The 23468-nt window shown below is 40.2% G+C and overlaps 1 protein-coding gene across 1 annotated transcript in view; it reads right to left on the bottom strand.

Moving 5' to 3' along the window:
* Positions 1-5994: 5994 nt before the first annotated feature.
* Positions 5995-23468, bottom strand: part of tmem201 (transmembrane protein 201) — a 31961-nt gene continuing 14487 nt past the window's right edge. The window contains exons 7-11 of the mRNA XM_018741821.2: positions 22368-22597; positions 11001-11063; positions 10476-10754; positions 8039-8179; positions 5995-6329 (exon numbers count right to left, since the gene is read on the bottom strand). Coding sequence (XP_018597337.1) covers positions 6232-6329; positions 8039-8179; positions 10476-10754; positions 11001-11063; positions 22368-22597 — 811 coding nt within the window. The 3' untranslated portion in view covers positions 5995-6231. The remainder of the gene's footprint in view (positions 6330-8038; positions 8180-10475; positions 10755-11000; positions 11064-22367; positions 22598-23468) is intronic.

The following is a 23468-nucleotide window of genomic DNA, read 5'->3' as shown; positions in this document are numbered from 1 at the left end:
GAGATTACAGGAGTAGCTGCCTAAAGGCTTTTCCGGGCATGATCTTAAAGTTATGGTGCATGAACATTTACACCATACATGAACATGGTCATGATTTTTAGGCAGCTGGGTAATTCCTACCAGAACAAATAAGGGTAAACACACAGCTTAAGGGTACCACAACTAGAAGTGGGATTTGAACTTGCAACCTTTGGGTTCAAAGGCAGTAGCTCCCACCACTACCCTACCAGCTCTTCCTGTACTTTCATGCTATGTACTGTATACTCATATGTAAGCATGTATGAAGTGTACAGTACATAGTAGCCACAAAAGAGCTGAATATGTGCATGTAAATAGCCAAGCAATATTGCAGCAATGAAGGAAAACTACCTTGTTGTGTAACAATGACTAATGCTAACTACTGAAGTAACTATGTCCTGTTTCATGGAATTTAGTCATCTTTCAATACATTTATTTTTTTAGCTAGCACTTTTCCCCAAAGGGACTTACAATGTTAGATTTCCTACATTTACCCATTTATACATCTGGGTACTGTTACTGGAGTAATTTAGGGTAAGTACATTGCTCAAGGGTACTACAGCCAGATGTGGGGATCAAACCTGGGACTTTTCAGTCTAAAGGGAGCAGCTCTAACCACTTCACTAGCAACTGTCCCAGGAGAACTGGTTTTCAGTTTTGGGGCTCAGGAACACATTTACATTTATTAATTTAGCAGACACTTTTCTCCAAAGCAACTTTCAGTGAATTCTGTTAGTCACCTAGGTGACTTACACTGCTAGATACACTACTTACAATGGGTCATGCATCCATACATACATCCTCTCAGTCACTCACACACTATGGGGGAACCTGAACAGCATGTCTTTGGACTGTGTGAGGAAACCAGAGCACCCAGAGGGAACCCACACAGGCACAGGGAGAACATGCAAACTCCACACAGACTGAGTAGGGTTCAAACCCACATCCTCTCACACCACACAGGCTCTGTGAGACAGCAGCACTACTTGCTGTGCCATTCACACAATTCTTACCATTGAAACTTTTGGTAATGACATCTTTAATTCATGAGAATTCACCTTACAAAGGGTGTCAGTTCAATTCATTTTTATAGAGCGCGCTTCTCACACAATGACAAAATGCTGAACAAAGGATTGGAGACATAATAGAAATAAAAGGTTGGTTATACAATAAATTACAACAATAATTATATTAATTATTAAAGTCAACTGATCACAGAGGAAAGGAACAAATAACTCTCAACCAAAAGGAATAGGGAAAAAAAAAACTTTTGGGGGTCCAAGTGCGAGCGGCTACTTCCTGAGCATTCTGGATAAAAAACTTAAGTCAACTTAAACAAGTACAGGCAGTCCCCAGATTACAAACAAGTTCCGTGTCCTCAGTCTGTCTTTAAGTTGGATTTTGACGTACAGTAAGTCAGAGCAGTTAGGTATGGTGGGTATCTAACGTCAGTTTGTTAAATGTTTGTTTTAGTATATAGTATACCATGTACCTTTATATGGATAAAAAACACTAAAGAAACCCTTCCGGATACACTAAAATATCTTTAACATAACAATACAGCAATAATAATACGATGTAATGATAACAACAACAACAATTATACATGTAACTACAGTATAAGGGAGAGACGGAAAGAGATAATAAATGTTACTGTCATAATGAACAGAGGACACGGAAGAGGCTGTACCCAAGTGCAGGATCGTTTATTCAGAATCAAAGGACTAGACCTGTTCTCGTGGTGAGGATGGGCGAACGGTCGGTCGATTGGCTAACTAACAGAGGCGAGGATCAGAAATCGTGGTCGAGGGACAAGGCAGGTGGTCGTTATTCAAGACATGGAACGGGATTGGGGAACGATGAGGGACAGGACTTGGAAGAGCAAAGCAAGGTAGGTTTGAGAACGCAGAGGGGACGGTTGCCTCAAGTGAGATTTCACAACCGGGAAGAAGTGTCTTTTACAGCCGAGTGCTCCGATTGAAGCTGCTGGTCGAGGTGCGGGCATGGTCATGACAACTACGGTATTTATAATAGAGAGAGAGAGAGCAAGAGAGAGCGTGTGTATGCATGTGCGCGTGCAAAACAAAAACTTTAATGTACGCTTTTCCAATGTTTGTTGGCGTTTCACCTTTTTCTGATCACTTTATTATTTCCATCATGATCGTTTTCCATTTCTTGGACGCATCACCATCACTTGAATCACATTTATGCTTTGGTGCCATGGTTAGGAGGGTAAAAACAAAAAATTAAAGCCAAATACAGTAACACACGAGACACCATTAACAGCAATGTGGTCCAACTCAAAAGAACTAAGTCTATCCTACCTCGGGCCCACGTGTCCCACCCATGGGCCGACAAACCATGCAATGTTTTGATGCGCGTCACAAAGTACTGCCCGTTTGTTATATACAGAGACTGCCTGTATTTATAACATCATTGCTAGATTCAAGTAAGTTGGACTGGCTGACTGACAGACTTGTAAAGCAGGGGAAGATCAATCAATCCCATCAATCCCATCCACAGTACCAAATATCACTCAACAAAGTTTTACCTTGATTCATTGCAGTAGGGCATTCCTGTAACCCAAGGATGGGCTATTCTGTAAGCTGTATACTGTGCCAATTGCAGGCCACTCGCACACAGCGCCTTCCTTTGGAAGGTGAATGATAAGCATCGACATGCTGCAGACTCACTGTCTCCTCCGAGCCAGCCATCCGAAAACCAGCAGAGCTTGCAACTCAGCAAGCCCTTCACTTCATAGCCAAAGTACTCAGGTCAGCCAGTGAAGAATGGGTGTTCAACGGAGGAGCACATTCCAGGTAAAGTATTCAAAAAAAAAAAAGTAAAACCATACCTGATTTATACCAGTGTATAAAACTAACAGAGCTTGTAATTATACTGAGAGGCTTCAGTTTACAGTGTCAGATTTGGTCCCAAACTGATTAAAAATGAGTACCAACATTCTTTAATAGAGAAACCAGAGATAGATATAGTAGGATGGGCTTCCCTATAGCATAAGATAGCATATGAGGAGATCCCACAAAACAAATTTCACCACCATCCTTTGCAACAACCAATGATACTTAATTATAAAAATAAATAATGCATTAAGACTGGCAAAACTGTATCCATTAACTGCATCCACTTTAGACATAAAATGTGCCTTATTTCTCTCATGAGAGAACTTTTAACGAAAAATGAACTGGAAAGCCTCATTTTCTTCATTTCCGCATTTTTGTGAGTATAATTTAATGTTCTCAACACAAACTGCTTCCCTCAGCCAGCAACTATGCATTTTCTCATGGCATATGCATCTTCAGGGTGTAATGGCAAGTAACATCTATGCAATGAACATGTTAAATCAGTTTTTCAAGATATTTGACACAAACAAGTCATACACAAATATATCCTAATTTTCCAAATGACCTAGATGTTAAGTGCACAGCGGCATGTTAGATTTTGCAGTCATACTTATGGAAAGTATAAAGAATAAGTCATACTTATTCCACTCCATATAAAAGTAATAACATCAGCCCTTTGGACATCCTTATTATACTATCAAACAATACTGGTCAGACTGGAAAGGTATTACATCAACAGAACATTGTTTAGGTAGATTAAAAACTGACACTCGAAACCTGATAGTTTCCTGTATCAGCTGTGAAAAGAGTTATTTTTTTCCACAGAATTTTTGCCTTGAGTATTGATATTTTAAAATTTTTTTTTTTTTTTTTTTTTTTTTTGACAGAAGGTTTTCCTTGAGCTCTGAGTTTTCCATACACAGAATCTTTAGTCCTGGCTGAAAAGAACATTTGGTGAAATACCTCATAGAGTCAAGGAGTAAATTTTTTTCTTTTTTTTTTTCTTTTTTTTTTTAAAAATAATTAAGAAATTCAGTGAAATGCTACCATACATGTGTGAAAATAACTTCAGGAGGTGGTTAAAAATTTTTGCATGCACACTCTTGTTCCTGTAACTGTATAACATACAACTGACCATATTAAAAAGTTCCAAAATACTTTAATTAAATTCTTATTCAAAATTTGTTCAGGATTAATATAGTTTTTATCTATCTTTGACAGCAGCACTAAAGAAATGTATTTCCACAAAAGATAAAAGGTGAACTGCAACAAATTTTGCATTGACTGCTAGATTTTAACTATCAAAGGCAAATGAGGTCCTGGGTTGGATCAGGAACTGTAAATTACTTTGTTCTTACATTAAACCCCTGGTGAAAATACTTCTCATAGTAGCACTATTTACATTTGTTGTGAAGTGCAGACAATCCACTGTCAATTACAGCAAACACCACATCAGAGAACATTGTAAAATTGCCATTTCATACTTTTTCATTACACATGTCACTGGTGAATGATCAATAAACACCCTGTAATAACACACTGTCTCCGGTGGAAACATTACCTTTTCAAATTCAACATCTGTACATTATTTTAAAAAAAATAATCTTTCAGCAACTCTCATGTTAAAATGAACAGAATTATGTTTCATGGCTTAACATTGGATTAGAAATAAAATATTTTGGCCAAAAAAAAAAAAAAAAAAACAAATATTTAGGTAACAGGAAAACTTAATACTTGATATCTGTCCTGCCCATGGAAATATCCACTGTTAAATTTTGCACAGAGGCTGTTGCATGGAGAGGCATTGATAGGTGTTCTGGGATGCTCTAATAGCTTGTTGATCTACATTAAACTCATGTTATTACCTCTATGTATAGTACCAGGGCAGTACTGAAAGTTGTTTTGCTGCACGTGTCAGAAAAACCACCAAGGAGAAACTAGCTTCTGTCTCAGCTGCCAGCATTTTTATATTTTTTTGCTGATCTTAATCTTACCCCCCATCACTCCTTGTTTATACATTTAAGAATATAACCATCAGCAAAGACAGGCTTTGACAGCTTGTTATCCCTGTAGTACAACCTAGATAACTGCACTGCCAAGGACCTACAGGTGACACAGAGATCAATAACGTTAGGCTGTAACCAAAAGGTTGTTGGATCCAGCCTTGGCAAGTATTGTACCAAAAAGTATGCAAAATATATTGCTTAAGTGAAAATATGTGTAAAGTGTGTTTACAAAAGTGCAGACACTGTAAGGACAGTGACTTGGGGCAAACCGGAATTTTAGAACCTACCCGCTTTCAAAGTTCTTTGCACTTAGTAACCTAAGTACTGACATAATGGGAAGTATCACTTTAAAGCATGGGTTCTCAATCCCAGTTGAAGTCTGTAGTGTGATACAGTTTTCTAGTTATCTTTGACAGCACTTGGGAAAGACCAAAATATCTAGATTAATAATGGTGTAATGATAGTTGTCATGTGCCCATGTGTTAACATAAAAATTGGCAGGGTGAGGAATAAGAACATCTGTTTTATGACCTGAAAGTAAAGACAGACAATGGTCTGTAGTTAACTGGAGACACTGTTAGCCACAGACATGTGATTATAGAAACACAAGAGTTGTGCTCTCTAGAAGAATTCATGGGGACTTATACGGTAGTTTCACTGAAGCTACATGAATGGACATATATATCATACCACAACAGGTTTTCTCATTTGATTTACCCACAGAAAACAAAGACCTACAGTTTCTTTGATACTTAAAAAGCAGAACAGAAGTTCCTCTTGTGCCTCTGAAAAAAATGGTTTTCAACATTATACAATGATCCCTGGTTCTAGGGGCTGGAATAATAATGCTTGAGTGTCTGCATTCCTAGACTGCCTGGCAGAATGGCCGAAATTCAAGCACTTCATCTTATCTAACTGGTACTGGTAATGGAGAAGTGCCTGCCTAAACATAAGGAACACATTCCAAGATGTTAGTGTCAATGAAGCAAACGTAAAACCAGCAGGTAAACCATAAGCATCTCAGCAGCCATGATCAAGTATGCTCTTGTCACATAAAAATACAATTCAAACAAAAGAGTTTAAAAAAAAAAAAAAAAAAAAAAAAAAATCACATTTAGACAAGTTCAACTTTCTGTACAATTTCCAATAAAGTTCTCAATAAGAGTTATCCTTAAGTCTTCAGCAATAATGTGTATGCAGATCATAAATTTCTACTGACCTACATAGTTGGAGAAATACACTACTACTTTTGGGCAAGAATGGAGCCCCAGTGAGATCATCCTGCAGAGCAGTGACAGAAAAAAGGATCTCAGGTTGTCTACACAAGAGCAGTGAGCCTAGACAGCTCATCTCCAGCTGTGGTAGCAGTAGAGGAATCCAAATACCAGGTTAGCCATCAAGCTTGCACACAGGAGGCCTGACCACAGTGACCAGCCCAGCACACCTGAAATGACAAGCACAAACGGTTACATATACATCTCGATACACGAACGCAATCAGCAGCAGGTGGAAGTTTGGGGTACGGACTCAGACCCTAACAGAGGAAATGCAAACCAAGAAGAACCACAGAATTCCATTTCCATTACACCTTTCTCCAAAACAACTTGAAATGTTCAGCTATCAACAACTATTTATATAGCTAGATCATTTTAGTGAAGCAATTTAGGGAAAGTACCTTGCTCAAGGGTACTACAACAGTAGGAGAGATTTGAACCAGCCACTTTCAGATCCAAAAGCAGCACCTCTTAACCACTGTGCTAGCAATCTTTTAGTCTGGAGGTTTCACTCTCCCAGTGTAGTGCTATATATGTGTACATAGTTGAATGTACATGTATGCAGTAATTCTCGCGTGATCAGAAGGAAGAAAAGATGCAGGAGGGAGACCAGGTCAGTCTCCGTTCTGCACTGGGGGTGCCTATCGGACCAGACAATTCTGTTATGTTGGTTATGGATTTTTTGAAGGGTGGGGTTCCCTCCTAAGTTCAGTTTGTCAGGATGTAGTGAGGGGTCCCACCTGGGAGCTGGAGAAAAAGGGTGTTTTTTTTTAAAAAATTACTTAAGTGTTGATTTGAACATGTTTTAATTGGTTTTAATCTGTTGTGTAATTGACATTTAATACTAATGTAACAGCACCTCTACATAGTCCTGTGTTCCTTTCTGATTGGCTGTTATGTTGATGATGCTTAGTCTGATACAGGGGAATTCTGGGGGGTTCAAGGGGTGACCCCCTAACCATTTTGTGAAGTAGGGAGGCTTAAAGTGACCTGGGGGACCTCTCAAGTGGACTGCCTTGTACTGTCTGTGGCATCTTTGTGAAGACTGCTACTGAAAAGACATGTACATGTGCAATCAAGAGAATAAAAAGCAATTTCCTAGAACCCTGTTTCCTGAACCCGTCTCCAGCAGCTTCATGGGGGGACGCTACATTATTTTAGTGTTATGTTTGTGTTGTTTTTATGTATGGTTTCATTCTTTTTTCAAAGATTACAGACAATGGTTTTGTCAAATTTTAGAAAATGTAACTTGGATGCGATATAGACAGATTTTAGAGTACATAACAGGGGAGGTGTTACAATAACATTATTATTCTGTGGTTTTATAATCTGTCAGATGTCTGGATTTTTTGGTGTTACATTTCTAGAATATGTTCTCAAATAAGAGTATGCAGTTAAATGTTGTATTTTGGTTTTTATGTTAATTGTGATGTGTCTCATCTTTGGTTGATTCTATTTGATATGTTTTAATACTTTATTAATTGTTAAGTTTGTGGGGGAAAATGTGTGCATAGCTGAATGGCCAACCATTCCGGGAAACTATTGGGGAACTGCTGGCCCTGGTGTTCTGTGTTCAAGAACATAGGCTGGACATGTGTGGCCTCTGTGGGTACTGCTGTTGCAGTGAAATATTTTTCCCATTTTAAAGATTGTAAAATATGATCTCTGTGCCCTGAAATTTATAAACAATGTTTTGTGGAATTGATTTCTTTTTTAAATTGAGGTATGCCTGTACTATGTAAAATCTGTGCAAAAGTCCTCAAACCAGGGATCTAAACTGTGAATGTCACCACAAGACCATGTCCTTAACAATAGTTCTATATGATTAATACCCCTTCACCCCATCACATCATTCACTTGCTAAAGCAAAAGTACTTACCCTTCAGTGGCTGTCTGTTGTTAGCTCCTGCCCCAGTAGTAGTGTCCACCAGGCAGGCTGAAGAGCCAGAGGAACTGCCCCTCTTTTTCTCTCCCTCCCTCTCCTCAAACACACTACTGTTCTCAAGCCCAGAGCCCAGATCTGGAAAGCAATAAAGTGGGTTGTCATACACATATAGTATTGTACTGAGTTTATTTACAGTTGAAAGAGACTATAATGACAATGTAAGGAATGCTCTATGAATGGGTCACTGGCAATCACATTTAAAAGCAGTTATCCTCATCTGTCTCCTGAGCAAATACTAATCACTTAATTTACAACTGTGATTACAGGTGAGAGTCCAAAGAAAAGATCAGACTCATTGCCTGCAACTGAGAACACAGTTCAAACAAAGTAATTTCTCAGCAACTTGTTTGGAGTTTTACTGGTAGTTGGGCAAGAGTGCACCACTGTTCCAATGATTTATCCATGAAAAACGAACCAACTGTAAAACAATTCTTAGAATGAAAAATAAAAATGCACCTTGTAAAATATATTAAAAAATACAGTCCATACTTACCACTTCAAACATATAGTGCCCTCCACTAATATTGGCACCCTTAGTAAATATGAGCAAAGAAGGCTGTGAAAAATTGTCTTTATTGTTTAACGTTTTGATCTTTTGTTCAAAAAAATTCACAAAAATACTGTGCTCTCATGGATATCAAACAATTACAAACACAACACAATATATTTTTCTTATATGAATTCATAGGGGTGCCAATAATTGTGGCACACATATATTTAAATAATTTATATATTTAAATATTTTTGTCGGATGAACCTGTGTTTACAATTGTTTGATACCCATGAGAGCAGAACATTTTTGTGAATTTTGGAACAAAAGATCAAAACATTCAACAATAAAGACAATTTTTCACAGCCTTCTTTACTCATATTTACCAAGGGTGCCAATATTAGTGGAGGGCACTGTATACATTTTGAATATTGGGTTACTTCAGACAGTATTGGTATTTCAGACCAGTCAAAGAAGTGCGTTTATGTTATTCCATTTACCAGATGCTTTTCTCCAAAGAGACTTCCAATGAACGCTATGTAATGTTATCAGCCCACACCTTGTTCGCCAAGGTCACCTACACTGCTAGATACACTACTTACAATGGATCACTCATTCATACATCAGTGTAACACACTCTTTCTGTCACCCACACACTACGGAGAAAATTGAACAGCATGTCTTTGGACTGTGGGAGGAAACCAGAGGACTGGGAGAACATGCAAACTCAAAACAGACTGAGTGGGGATCAAACCCATGTCCTCTCACACCCTCCAGGTGCTGTGAGACAGCTGCACTACTTACTGTGCCACCGTGCCACCCATATTATGCTGTCTAAGGCACAAAGGGGAGGACAGCAGATATATACTAACATACTAGGTGACAATGTCCCTAATTATCAGTCAACTTACACTGTAGGCTTTAATGTCACTTCAGCAGTGCTGTGTTTCTGGTACACTTATTTACTCAGCTTAGATACTGAAGCCTCACCTGCACAAGTCAGTCCTTCACCACCTGTTATTGTCTACCTACCTTTTTTCCTATTCTTATGATATTGCTACAGATAGCTATAGGAATCTGCATGTTACAGTGATGCTGGTGTCAGACAAGTAGGGCTTCAGTAATCATGCGTATGTTTAAGTCTTTTTTCTTTTGTGAAAAATACTTTTGTCCAGCTGCTTAGCAGAAAAAGCATCTGCTAAGTGCATTAATGTAAATGTGCCACTTAACTTGTGCTTTCAGCAGTCAGACACAAGAGACTGCTCACAGCTGGCAGGTTTTTCTTTGATGCTTAATTCCTTTCACATATGTCTAGACCTTGGATCATCTGCTCAGCACCAAAGACATGAGGTGCGGTTAATTACAGTGTATAATCTTTCACGCGGGTAAAAGATTGTATAAGATTAAGATGAAATTACGTAACAGCAAAAAAAGAAGTATTTCAGCCTTTCCACTTCATTTTAAAAAAATAATGCTTGTCCGAGTTACTCTGCATGTGTGTTTGGAGACCCTACAATGGACTTGTGTTCCATACAGGGTGTACCTTGACTAGCCTACTGTCCTGTTCTTTCCAGACCAGACTTGACTCATACAAGCCGTTAGGAGTGCGTGAATAACTGAGTGTGTGTGAATAGAACAACCATTCTCGAGGAACTGTTAAAGATTTGTTTTTGCACAAATTAAAACATTTAAGTGTTTCTTCTCGGCCCTTAAACTACTACTATCAAAGTCTAATGCACGCAAGCTTATATTCTATTTCTCAATGTTTGAAGAACTGTAACAAATTAAATGCAAGTGAGTAATTATTGTTCAAAACATATGATTCACTCCTACAGTTTATGAAGAAACTGGGGACTGAGTGGCTCACATTTCGTTGCATACCATGGCTGTGCGAAGGGAAGGCAAGGGCTTCAGGGCTAAGCACTGCACTATGGAGAGGAGCAGACTCAGAGTGGCTGCAAGGTGAGACCTGCAGACCAGGTTCTAAGTGTGACGAAAAAAGCTGAAGCCTCTTGCCACCCAGCTGCAGGCGAGCGGGGCTGATGAGGGGGCGGCGCTGGTGGGCAGAGCTGGAAGTAGATGTCACTGATCCTGCTATTGAGGGCGCTGGGGAGGGGCCTGGAGATGAGGGACGGCTCCCAGTCTTCAGGGAGAAATAATCTGTGCAAAGAAAGGACGCAAACTGCCAAGCTCAGTTATATGATGCTCAGTCCAACTGTGAGCCAGATTACTGTAACATTTAAAGTCACTGAAGAACTTTGTGTGAATGATAAACAAGACCCCATAAGATTTTTTCTTTTAAAATTTTGCATATCTGCATCCTAAAGACAAACATAACATCTAATATGTGACCTTTGTAAAAACAGACATTTACACTAAATTACAAGAAAAACTTTTTTCCTTTACCTGATGGTGGAGAATCTTTACACTGCGACGAGGGTCGACTGCCACTGAATAAATAGCCTGAGTCTGCAAAGCACAAAAAAAAAAAAAAAAAAAAAAAATCTACAAGACAACCATGCAAAAGTTGATTGGGGCATAAGGGCAAGGCCTTAAACACTTGCAATATTAACATAAGTGGGTAATCAATCTGCCTTTACAAGTAGAGGCATCCCTACAGATTTAATTTGTTCCTGAAAACACCGCGGATATAAAAATTTCAGATACCAAAAGCTTATTTCACTTTATTTTAAACAGCAAAAAAAACACTAATGTATTCCAACTAGATCAAGCACTTAGATTAAGGGAGAAGTGAGACAAAAAGAGGTAAGTTTTGATATCCTTCTTAAATGCAGAGAGGTAGGTGAACAAAAAACACAAGGAAAACATTTCTCAAAACTAATAAAACTTCAGAGACAATGCAAAATTCATGATGTTATGAAACATTTTTGAAAAGTCTGCACCTTACTGGCTCATGACTTCTACATCATCAGGAAAAAGTCTGCCTCAAAGACTCGAGCAATAGCTGAATCAATTCTACCCAGTAAAACTCTACAGAAGACATCTGATGGAACTGAAAGCAGTGTGATGCCTTGCCAGTTATGACAAACTTGGAGGTTTCCTTTCTTTGGAAGTTTGACAATAAGTCCTTTAGACCAGTTATCTGGGATTGAATCTTTTTCTCCATATACTTGAGAGGAGGTCTGAGAGTACATTTGAAGTATTTAGGCTGGCCTTTAGCATCTCTGCATGAATGTTGCCAATGCCACAGGCTTTTCCATTTTTTAAAGCTTTAATGGTATGTGTAACTTCAACTTTTGTGGGGGACTGGAATGAATGTCCAAATCATCTACTGCTGGTGGTGGGTTTGCTGGGTCCTCTGGTTCTGGTCTATTTAATACTTCATAGAAATGTTGTCCCCACCTTGCTACCTGTTCATGGTCTTTTGTAAAGTTGTTTCCATATTTGTCTTTAATAGCAGTAGATTTTTTTTTGGCATTTCTGCCACAGAACTTTTTAATGAGCTTATAAACAGTGCTAATTCCTCCTCGTCCAGCAGCATGTTCAGCCTCTTTTGCCAATTCCTCCACAAATAATTTCTTACCCCTTTTGGCACTCTTACCTCTCTGTCTTTGATCTTGTAAGCTTGCTGTATCTGTTGCTATAATCTGTGTGACTTCATGTTAAAGATCTTGTTTGTCAGTGGTTTTCTCTCTCCAGTTATCTGCTATGTTCCCACTGTTAATCATTCTTTGTTCTTCCTATTTCTATAGCCTAAGATACTTGTAGCTGTCTGTACATAAATGCTCTTCATAAACTCCCATTTCATATTAATATCAGGCTCTTCAGCCATATTGGCTAGTAGCTCAAAGCAGTTTTTTTCTACTATAAACTCTTTGGTAGCCTTTGGATATTTCAGCATGGCAATGTCAAGGTGTTTCCTGGGCTGACTTTCCTGTTCAGCTTTGCCTAGCTTCAACTTAAGAGTAGCTGTTACTAGATGGTAGTCGCTGTAGACATCAGCCCCATGACAAACTAACATTCTGTAATGACAATTGATCACTATGTGGTCAGTCAGATTGGTTGTGCCGCAATCAGGTGAATACCAAGTGAGCTTGTGGATGTCTTTGGGTGGAAAGATGGTATCCCCCATTACACAGTTGTTCTCCAGGCAGAAATCTAAGTGTCTGCCTTTTTAACTCATTCCACCTCACTCTGTGCACCCTTCAAACTCTGGCAGTTTGTATTATTTCCACCAACCTTCACATTCATGTCTCCCATGGTCAATAACATATGTTGTAGTGTTTTTGAGACATCGAGCTGTAGGGCTTCATAACAGTCATCATTGACGGAATCCTCCATGTTGGTGCATAGCACTGCAGGATGGTAAGGTTACTGTGCTTAGAGTTGAAGTGTGCTCTAATCAACCTGTCATTGATGGGCCCCCCTTCAAGCAAGGTATTAACTTTTGCTTTTGAGACCATGATAGCCACACCCTGTTTGTGACTGTCTGGGTGCCCAAAGTGCAGAATAACTGATCCAGTTCTAGTAACCTGTCTTCCAGCAGCAATCGAGCAGGACTCGTTAATACCAATCATGTCCAGCTTGTACCTCTCCACCCCACTGAGGACTTGAGCTAATTTCGATGCCTCATACATGGTTCGAACATTTCATGTTCCTACATAAATCTTGCCTTGGGTCCAAGATTTGATTTCACACTGTTGAGTTCCTGTAGTAGGCTTTCATCAGGAGTGGTCATACTGCCAAATGATTGACACAAATTGACATTGGTTTCTGGTTCACAGCTGAAAATTGTATCAGTTTCTGTAACAAAATGTGTTTTACAGCATGGGGTTATTAGCCCCATGCTCAACCCCGAGATAAAAGACCAGTGGACTGTTTTCAGCTGGTCCCTTGCTACAAGACCTATCCAATAAAGTTGAACTTGCCAGAAGCAATGCCCCAACTGGTACAGTTCTTGGGGTCATTGAGACATGCAAGCTGCTACACCAAGACCAGGTACAGTCCCAGTAGTAGCCTTCTTGTGTGCAACCCTTCCTAAATAAATCCATGAACAAAACCAAGCAGCTGCTAGTTGGTACTACAGCCAAACTTAAGTAGGAAAGCTGGGAAAGGGTAAACTGATTTTTCAAAAATAGATGTGCATAAATCATAATACAGGCATACAAAAAGAACTATTTACAATAAACATGCAAGTGATAACACCAAGAATGTGGACATAATTTCAATAGCCAACTGTACATAAAGACTAGAATACACCACACCCTTTGCTGCTTTTCTGACAACTCAACTGAACCACCTGTCCAGCTGGCCACACTCACTATAAAGGAAGGAGCAGAATAAAAAGCCTTATCACAAAGCATGTGACTATAGCATTCAGCCATGTCCAGACAGACTCACAACAATCATTTTCATTGAGACGGCACTCCCTGGACCCCTGTAATTCCAGAGTTTGAACATTCTGTCTCTACACATTACTACTACTAGTCAGTCAGGCAAGGGAAGAATAGGGGTTAAACGCACAGGCGAACTGTAGAGTGAGATTTTCCCTCCCAGTATGCCTCTATCAATAGCACAACGTCCCATGAATGAAAGCAGTAGGTTCTCGAGCTCACAGCTGTCAATAAGGAAGAATGCGAGATTACCACAAGAAGACCTAAAGAGTCTAAAGGTACATTTTAAGGGTATTAGAGCCTTGGCTTCCTTTTGATTTAAGTATGCTACACAGTAATTTGCATTGCTTGGCTTTATTTTATAGATTTTATTATACAAACTTTACTGTATGCATGATAACTTCAGGGTACCATGGTAGAACAGCGAGTAGTGCCGTCACCTCACAGCGCCTGGGTGGTGCAAGAGAATGGGGGTTTGATCCCTGCTCAGTCTGTGTGGAGTCTGCACGGGTTTCATCCAGTTTCCTCCCACAATCCGAAGACATGCAATTCAGATGAATTGACAACTCTAAATGCCCTTAGCGTGTGAATGCGGGAATGACTGTGTGTGTGGCTACCCCGCCATGGACTGGCATCCTGTTCAGGGTATACCCCCTTTTCAACCTTGCAGCCAATACTTCTGGGATAGGCTCCAAATCACTGCTCTTACTGAAGATAGAAGAGTGATAATTATTTCATTAAACATGACAGACACAAACAGCAAACTACAGCTGCTTTATTCAACTGGCAGGATTCTGTAATATACACAACCCTTGTCCTGTTAGTAGGGGGGACTATTGAATAATATATAAATAATTAACATTTAACATTATTGTCAATTTTGAATGAAATTTAAAATATGCATGTATGAACACCACCTGCAATGGTCTTCTTGTATCATGTACACAGTGGGGAAAAAAGGTTAATAGGGCACTGAATAACATATAATCCAGTTTTTTCAGCTATGTAAAGATGCCGCTCCCCCCCCACACACAACAGTACAAAAGGGGAGGGGGGGGGAGAAAAAAAAAAAAAAAAAAAAAACGATTCGTTAGTACTATGTGCTGTTTTGTGCCATGAAAATTAGACGAATTCTAATTTACCTAATTGAAATTCCATTTACATTTCTAGAGCACTCCTCACACAGTGACACAGATCACTGAAGAAAGGATTAAAGGCATAATACAAATAATTGGTTGGCCACACATAAAATTAATACAACTACGTAATTATTACAGCTATAAGTAAACCTACTGGCCATGAAGGAAATTTGTGGCCTTATTGATTTTTATCATCAATATATATTAGCAACTTTTAATTCTCCCAGGCTCATCACCCAGCCCCTCCACAATGCTGTAGACACCCGAAGAATTCGGGTTTATTCCATAGTGCTAGGTTTGTGCTTTTTAAACTGCAGCTCTATTTGTTTTGCTTTTGGAGATATTATGATTATATGACATCTTCCCGCTCCGTGAAGCTGCACGCCTACAAACAGCACAAAAAAAAAAGAGGGGGGAAGAGAGAAAAGAAAAAAAAAACGTTTCAAAGTGTTAAACAGTTGAACCATAATCCCTGTCAGGAGTAACAAGCAACAAGAAAGCTGCTTGTCATGGGGAACAATCTCTTACCATTGTCAACTGCTAACAACTTGACTTCTTCACACAAGTTGACTATATTTTTTTTTTTTAATGCTGTTGAGCATTCATCAAGGCTTCCTTCACCTTCAAATTCCTCAGCGAGTGGCAAACAATCACATCTTTTAGCAAATCTTTCCTTCAGAAAAATTTTGCATGTCTCAGACATTGCTGGGTTTCCCCCTTTATCATTGTCTTCAGCTTCACTTTAAGCAGCTACAAAAATGGCCTTAAGATCTTCTGCATCAGCAAGTGACACCGACATTGTGAGCTGTGCTTATAGTTCCTAATAGATTTAAGATTCTGCTGCTACATTCAAATACTATATTTTTCATGAACTTTAGGATACTTTCAAAGCAAGTAGTTTGCAGCTCTCAGATCTCACCATATGTATCAAGGAGTTGACACTATGAAACGTGTCATTCCTGAAATTCTGTAGTTATGGTGCATGAAGAGAACATGTTAATTCTCACACCTCTACTACTATATATTTTCAGAACAGCAGGTTTTCTATTCACATACAGAATCCATAGCTTGTGAAAAACTTCACTTTACATGTAATGTCATCTTCTACTGTTGCCACTGCAATATAATTTAGGTTCTAACATAAATACAAACATCAGATTTGAAACTGTAAAACTAACTCAGTAACTCATAAAGTCAAGCAACCAAAGAAGTGCTCAGATTTTTTATTTTTTTTTTTTTAATACAACATCACAGTCCTTGGGACTGAATACCCTGATCTTTGGTATAGCTGTTGATGAACTGAGCTTTTGAACCACCTCTTGTATGTTGAGAAATCTTCAAAAAAATATTTAGTTGGATTCCTGACATGTAGAAATTTTTTCTTCTTTTTTATTTTTTTTTAAAAACAGAATTCAGATGCAATATTTATCTAAAAAGTGTTTTGTATAACTATCAAATCAAACTTAAGAGAATGGAAGGAACAGAATTTCACCAGATCCAATTTTGTGTGATTGTACAATTCTCAAAACCATTGCAATGGGAAAATGGTGAGACTTTTCAGAGATTCGGAATACTCATTCTAAACAGTGAAGAACTAGACTGCAGCAGTTATTGCACTTAGCAACAAACTATGTGAGGACTGAGCATCATAATTTTGATTTATTACAACAGGAAGGATTTGCTACAGGGAAAATGAAAAATTACCATAAAACTCAGTCATGCCAGAAAGTTTGTGAACCCTTTTAAATTTTCAGAATTTCTGCATACATTTGACCTGAAATGTGATCAGATGATCAAAGTCATAAGAATAGATAAGAGAACCTAACAAAACAACACATAATAGGTGAAACTTCTTGTAATTATATAATATGCATTAAATCTCTGTCAGAAAAAAATGTGTCATGTCAACCCATGCTTTCAGTAAGTGCTGTGAACCCCTTGAGCAGCAATGACTGCAAGTAAACATTTATGGCACCTCTTGATCATTCCCTACAATGGCTTGGATGTCTTTTGGCCCATTTCTCCTTACAGAAATGCTCCAAATCAGTGACTTTCCTGCATGAACTATCCACTTCAGGTCCAGCCACAGCATTCATACTCAGTCAAGGTCTCAACTTTGTCTCAGCCATTTCAAAAGGCAGAATTTCTTCTGCTTAAATCATTCTTTGGTAGACTGACTTGTGATTAGGACTGTTGTCCTACTGCAAGACAGCTTCTGAGTTTCAGTTCACAGACAGATATACCTACACTGTCTAACAGAATTTGCTGGTCCAATCCAGAATTCATAGCTCCATCAATGATGGCAAACTTTCCTGGTCTCATGGCAGCAAAACATCCCCAAACCATGACCCTGCCGCCACCGTATTTCACAGGTTTATGCGAAATGTTTCTGATTTAAGCAACAAAGTTCTATTTTCAACTCATCCATTTGCAGAACATTCTTCTAGCGGTCTTCTGGCTCATTCTTGTGGTCTTAACCAAACTTTAAATGGGTAGCAGTGTTGTTCTTCGAAAGTAGTAGCTTCCTCCTCCTTATCCTCTCATGTACACCATTCTTGTTTAATATTTGGCTGATGGTGGACTCGAACAGACATTATCTAATACAAGAGGGGCTTGCATATCCTTAGACATTACCTGAGGGTATTCCTGGCATCCTGGAATATTATGCATTTTGGTGTTGGAGTGATTTTTGTTGAATAACCATTCCTGAGGACAGTAACAATGGTGCTGAATTCTCTCCATGTGTATACCATCTGCTTGACAGTGGATTGGGGAAGGCCATGGTCTTTAGAACTTATTTTGTAAGCTTTTCCAGTCTGATTAACATCAACAACTATTCTTCTGTGGTCCTTATAAATCTCAGATTGAGGCATAGTATACATGAACAAACCTATGTGGAAAACATCAGACTTTGGTAGGGAAGACTCAGGTTTATTTACATTTACATTAATTTATTTAGCAGATGTTTTTCTCCAAAAGCAACGTACATTTCATTGAAAATAATGAGTGCATTACATTAGCTGGAAGAGAAAATTATTTTTTAAGTAGGGCATGCCCACCCAAACATCTGATTGTCAACTCATTGATTGAAACTCCTGACTCATCTTAACTGAACTGATAATCCTAGAGGTTCACATACTTTTTCTTGCAAAGACAGTTATGAACCAAAACATATGAGCTTTTGTGAACTATTCCTTTTATTGGGTTCTCTATTTTATGACAAATGAATATCTGTTCACATTTTAGATCAAATTTAAGGATAAATTCTGAAGGGTTCACAAACTTTCTAGCACTACTGTATCTACAGACTGTCTGTTCAGGTGTTGAGAGAGCACATGCACACATTCTCAGGAGGATAAAAGGCCCTTTGTACATTTATGGGACTTGGTGGGTTCCTCAAGTGGGTGTGATACTTTAGCTCCCCGTTGATACAAAAGCACCAACTTACATGCTACTCCTACAATGCATCTCACCAAAAGTTCCACATGACAGGTTCTATGGACTCCTTTTAGAAATCATGGTCTGGAGCCCACATCTGTACATCCAGGCCAGTTCTTGCAACCTTTTCAAGTGGTTCATGAGAAAACAGCTCTGCTGCTTCTTTATACTCTCTGAGAAAAATCCCATAGCTCAGGGAGGATGCCAAGTCCAGCTTGTCTTGCCCTCGTGTATTTTAAGCATTTTCACTAACCCAAAGGCTGATTACCAACCATTCAAGAGACAACATGACTGTGTGGGCTTGAGTTGGAGCAATAACCAATGCTTTGTTCATCACACTTATCAACCATTCTATCAATCTTCAGTGCAATAACCTTTCCATACCAGTTTTATCCCAGCATTCCAAGTTCTGTGCAACAACATTTACTAAGACAGCTTGTCAGTCTTGTAGTATTGCAAACGCCCCGTCACAGCTACAGCTATTTAACAATTTGTCAGCTATCATAATTTGGAGCAATATCAAACAATATTCAACAATTTGCTTCATATTCTGCATCTCTGTAGACAAGTATAACTGACAAATTAATGGAAACTGAACAACTGCTGATATTTTACATTCTTTTAAAATTAAGTTAATTTGTTACTTCACTGTTTTGGTGTCATTCACCTGCTTAAGCACTTAGTAAGCTTTACTGTAGGTGTTCAAGACCTGTATTATCAATACACACACAGACTGAAACCGCCTGCCCCAAGGCTGGAGGCGGAGGGGATGCCAGTCCATCACAAGGCACCCCAAGCAGGACTCGAACCCCAGACCCACCGGAGAGCAGGCAGAGGCTAAACCCGCTGCACCACCACAACCCCCGTATTACCAATATAACAATTAAAATTAAAGGGTCAAAATTCAACATTTAACCGACAAGAAATCCAAAGACTCTCAGAACAAATCATCACAATAGAGCAAAGATCACTGACAGTAGCTTCTTCTATCTGCAAACAATGACACTTCAGTGCAAACTACTAATCCATTATTACATTAATCTTTTATGTATTTAGGTGGATTGAGGACCCATGGGGTGGGTGGGTGTGTGTGAGAGACAGATAGAACATGTGTTTCACTGGTGTATGGATTAGTGACTCATTGCAAGTAGTTTATCTAGCAGTGTAAATCACCTTAGGTGAGTAAGGTGGGGGCTAACACCATGGCATTCACTGGAATTGGCTTTGGAGAAAAGCATCTACTACATGAATAAACATAAGTATTAAAACTAAGCTAAACCACTAAACATAACAGGGTGCACACAAGGCTACCCCCTCCCCCACCTGGGCTTCTCTAACCACATCTCGCCTGTATACAGACCTTGGGTGAAAGCTGCCAGACTGGTTTTAAAACAGATCAGAACATGGCCTGAGGGAGTCACACTTACACTACAAGACTGCGTCGACACCACTGACTGGACTACATTGAGAGAAGGAGCAACCTACGATCATCACACAGACATTCACAAGTATGCTATGACAGTGAATGTCTATATAAGGAAATGCACAGATAATATAACTGTCACCAAGACCATTACCATGCAGGATAACCAGAAACCATGGCTGACAGGGAAGGTCCGCACACTGCTGAGAACCTGGCCTGCTGCTTTCATATTAGAGGACCAAGCAGCACTAAGAACAGCCAGGACCAACCTGTCCCGTGGCATCAGGGAAGCTAAGCGCCGGTACACTGAAGGCATAAATCGACATATTAATGATAAGAGATGCACAGCATCTGCGGCAGGGAATCCAGACCACTACAGATTATAAACCCTCACCACAGGCTTGCGATAGCAACATCTCTCTGTCAACGACTTTTATACACGCTTTGAAACGCTGAACAGTATGCCTGCACTAAAAACACCAACGGCTGATGACTGGGTCCTGTGTCTGTCTTCAGCCAGTGTGAAGACAACACTAACTAGGATCAAGCCCACAATCTTGCTGACCTGGACAACATACCTGGCAGTGCTCTAAAGGACTGTGCACAAGTGCTTAAAGATATTCTTAAAGAAGATCTTCAACACTTTACTGGGTCAGGCAGTTACTCCCACATGCTTCAAAGCGACCACCATAACATTGGTACCAAAGAAGTCATCCTCCCTGTATGACTATCGCTCCGTCGCAGTGACCCCCCCCCCCCCAACATCATGAAGTGTTTCAAAAGGTCAGTCATGCAACACATAAAATCCATCCTCCCCACTCATAACCTACTCCAATTTGCATATCGGACTAACCGGTCCACAGATGCTGCTGTATCCTCTGCTCTTCACCAGGCCCTGACACACCTGGACAACAAGAACACCTACATTAGAATGCTGTTCATTCATTTCAGCTCAGCATTCACTACCATCATCCCACTGCAACTCGTGAGCAAACTAGACTGGTTGGGCCTGAACGCCTCCCTCTGAAACTGGATTTTGGATTCCCTCACTGGAAGACCTTAGTTGGTTTAGACTGGCAATAGGACTTCAAGCACCACTACACCGAGCACAGGGGAGCCCAGGGGTGTGTGCTCTTCACCCTACTGACTCATGACTGTACCACAAGATCCAGTTCCAACCACATCACTAAGCCTGTGACAACACAACTGGGTCTGCAACAATAATGAAACATCATACAGAGAGGGGGTGTGTAGTGCAGGAACAACAATCTCCTCCTAAATGTGGGGGAGGGAAAAAGATTGTCATTGACTTCGGGAAGAGCCCATATCCATAATCCCCCACTGACCATCGACGGTTCTGCCGTAGAGAGTCAGCAGCACCAAATTCCTGGGGGTGCACATCACCGATGACCTCTCCCGGACCATCAATACTGCGTCACCGGCCAAGAAAGCCCACCAGCATCTCAAGTCAAGTCAAGTCAAGCTTTATTGTCATTCCACTACATGTGTGGACATACAGTGGGACGAAATGTCGTGTCTCACAGGACCACGGTGCTGTGTAAATAGCATAAATATAAACATGCAACACTAGACATAAGGACAGCTTTTATACCTACATAACTAACTAACTAATCTATATCTGTATTTCCTGCGGAGGCTGAGGAGGGTGAGTGTGCCACCACACATATCATGCACACTTTCTACAGAGGCACTACTGAGAGCATCCTGACAAGGTGCATCACTGCATGCTATGGGAACTGCAGTGTCTCCAACCACAAAACCATACACCACATCGTGACTACAGCTGGGAAGATCACTGGTATCCCACTTCCCTCCCTGCAGGAGGCCTATCGTGCCCGCTGTGCCCACAAAGCCTCAAAAATTGTGGGTGATCCCTTGCACTCCTCCCACAGCCTCTTCAGCCTCCTGCTGTCTGAGAAGGGATAAAGGAGCATATGAGCCGGCTCCACCAGACTGCGCAACAGCTTTTTCCCTCAAGCTGTCCGGATCCTGAACTCTCTCTACCACCTTTGGTAGACACAGAGACTAATGCCAGTGCCTCACAGCCTCTCAAAGTGTAAGTTAAAATTCACCTTAGTCCGCGGAGTTTGCCCGTTTGTCCGTTTGCAATCTAAAGATATGCGGAAGGCAGCAATAATAAACTGCTTCCAGACTTTTCCTGAACAAGAAAACCATGTGAGTGGTCATCAAGCCTCAAATCTGACCCAACAGCACTTACCATTACTTATTTCTAATGAAACCTTGATTCTGACAAAATTGTTCAAGCAAATATCTAGCATACTGCCCTCTTTCCCTACTACATGTGTCGCTGGGCTCCATGAGCAAGGGAAAGGATAATGGCTCAAGACATGTTTAAATGTGTAGACCAGAAAAGTGATTGCACCGGTGATTTACTTACCTGTGCAAGTCAGAGAAGGGATGGTGCCCAGGGACAGGGCTCGGTTGAGACGCCCTGGCAGGGACGAGGGCGAGGCCCGGCGCTCCCGTGAACCTAACTTCCGGTTGATAAGATGTGACAGGTTGGGGGGTGGAGTAGGAACAAAGGAGGAAGAGGAGCCAGAGACAGGAGGATCCAGGAGTGGGGTATGTCCATTGTAGCAGAGATCCAGAGATCCACCAGAAAGATACCTAAACACAGAGAGTAAAGTCAGTCCAAATGTCTTCCAGCTGATATTAATACCTGTTAAAGTACCACTGACCCACATACTTTCAACAACTTAACACATTCCCAACAGTGTATTAAGGTTCCATGTGAATGACAACCACATTTTTTGCTGAAAGAGAGCCACTCTCAGCTCACCAGACATCCTTCTGCTCCAGTCAAGTGCCAGGTGCTCTGGTTTCCTCCCACAGTCCAAAGGTATGCTGTTCAGGTTCATCCATAGTGTGTGAGTGAGAGAGAGAGAGCGCGTGTGTGTGTGTATTCCACTGATGTATAGATGAGTGACCCATTGTAAGTATTGCATCTAGCAGTGTAAGTCACCCTGGTGAATGAGGTGTGTGGGCTGGTAACACTACATAGAGTTCATTGGAAGTTGCTTTGGAAAAAAAGCATCTGCTAAATAAATTAATATAAATACCAAATTAATGCTAATGCTAGCAAGCACTTTGACTACTCTAATCCAATGACAAACAGCATCTTATAGCTAATATACATGTAAGTACAAGGAAAATGCAATCCATTTCCAAAATTTATTGCCGGGAAACATTCCCATTAATGACCTCATTTAGTGTTTGATAATCCCGAAGGGTTTTATATCATACTTGCAGAATACGGGTGGCACAGCGAGTAGCGCTGTTGTCTCACAGCGCCTGGGTAGTGCGAGAGAATGTGGGTTTGACCCCCACTCAGTCTGTGTGGAGTTTGCATGTTCTCCCCGTGTCTGTGTGGGTTTCCTCCGGGGGCTCTGGTTTCCTCCCACAGTCCAAAGACATGCTGTTCAGGTTCCCCCATAGTGTGTGTGTGTGTGAATGACAGAGAAAGAGTGTGTTTCACTGA

This window comes from Scleropages formosus, chromosome 25 (assembly GCF_900964775.1).
Source record: "Scleropages formosus chromosome 25, fSclFor1.1, whole genome shotgun sequence".
NCBI lineage: Eukaryota > Metazoa > Chordata > Actinopteri > Osteoglossiformes > Osteoglossidae > Scleropages > Scleropages formosus.
The sequence above is the reverse complement of the archived record's forward strand: the minus strand, read 5'-3'. Positions and strand labels throughout refer to the sequence as shown.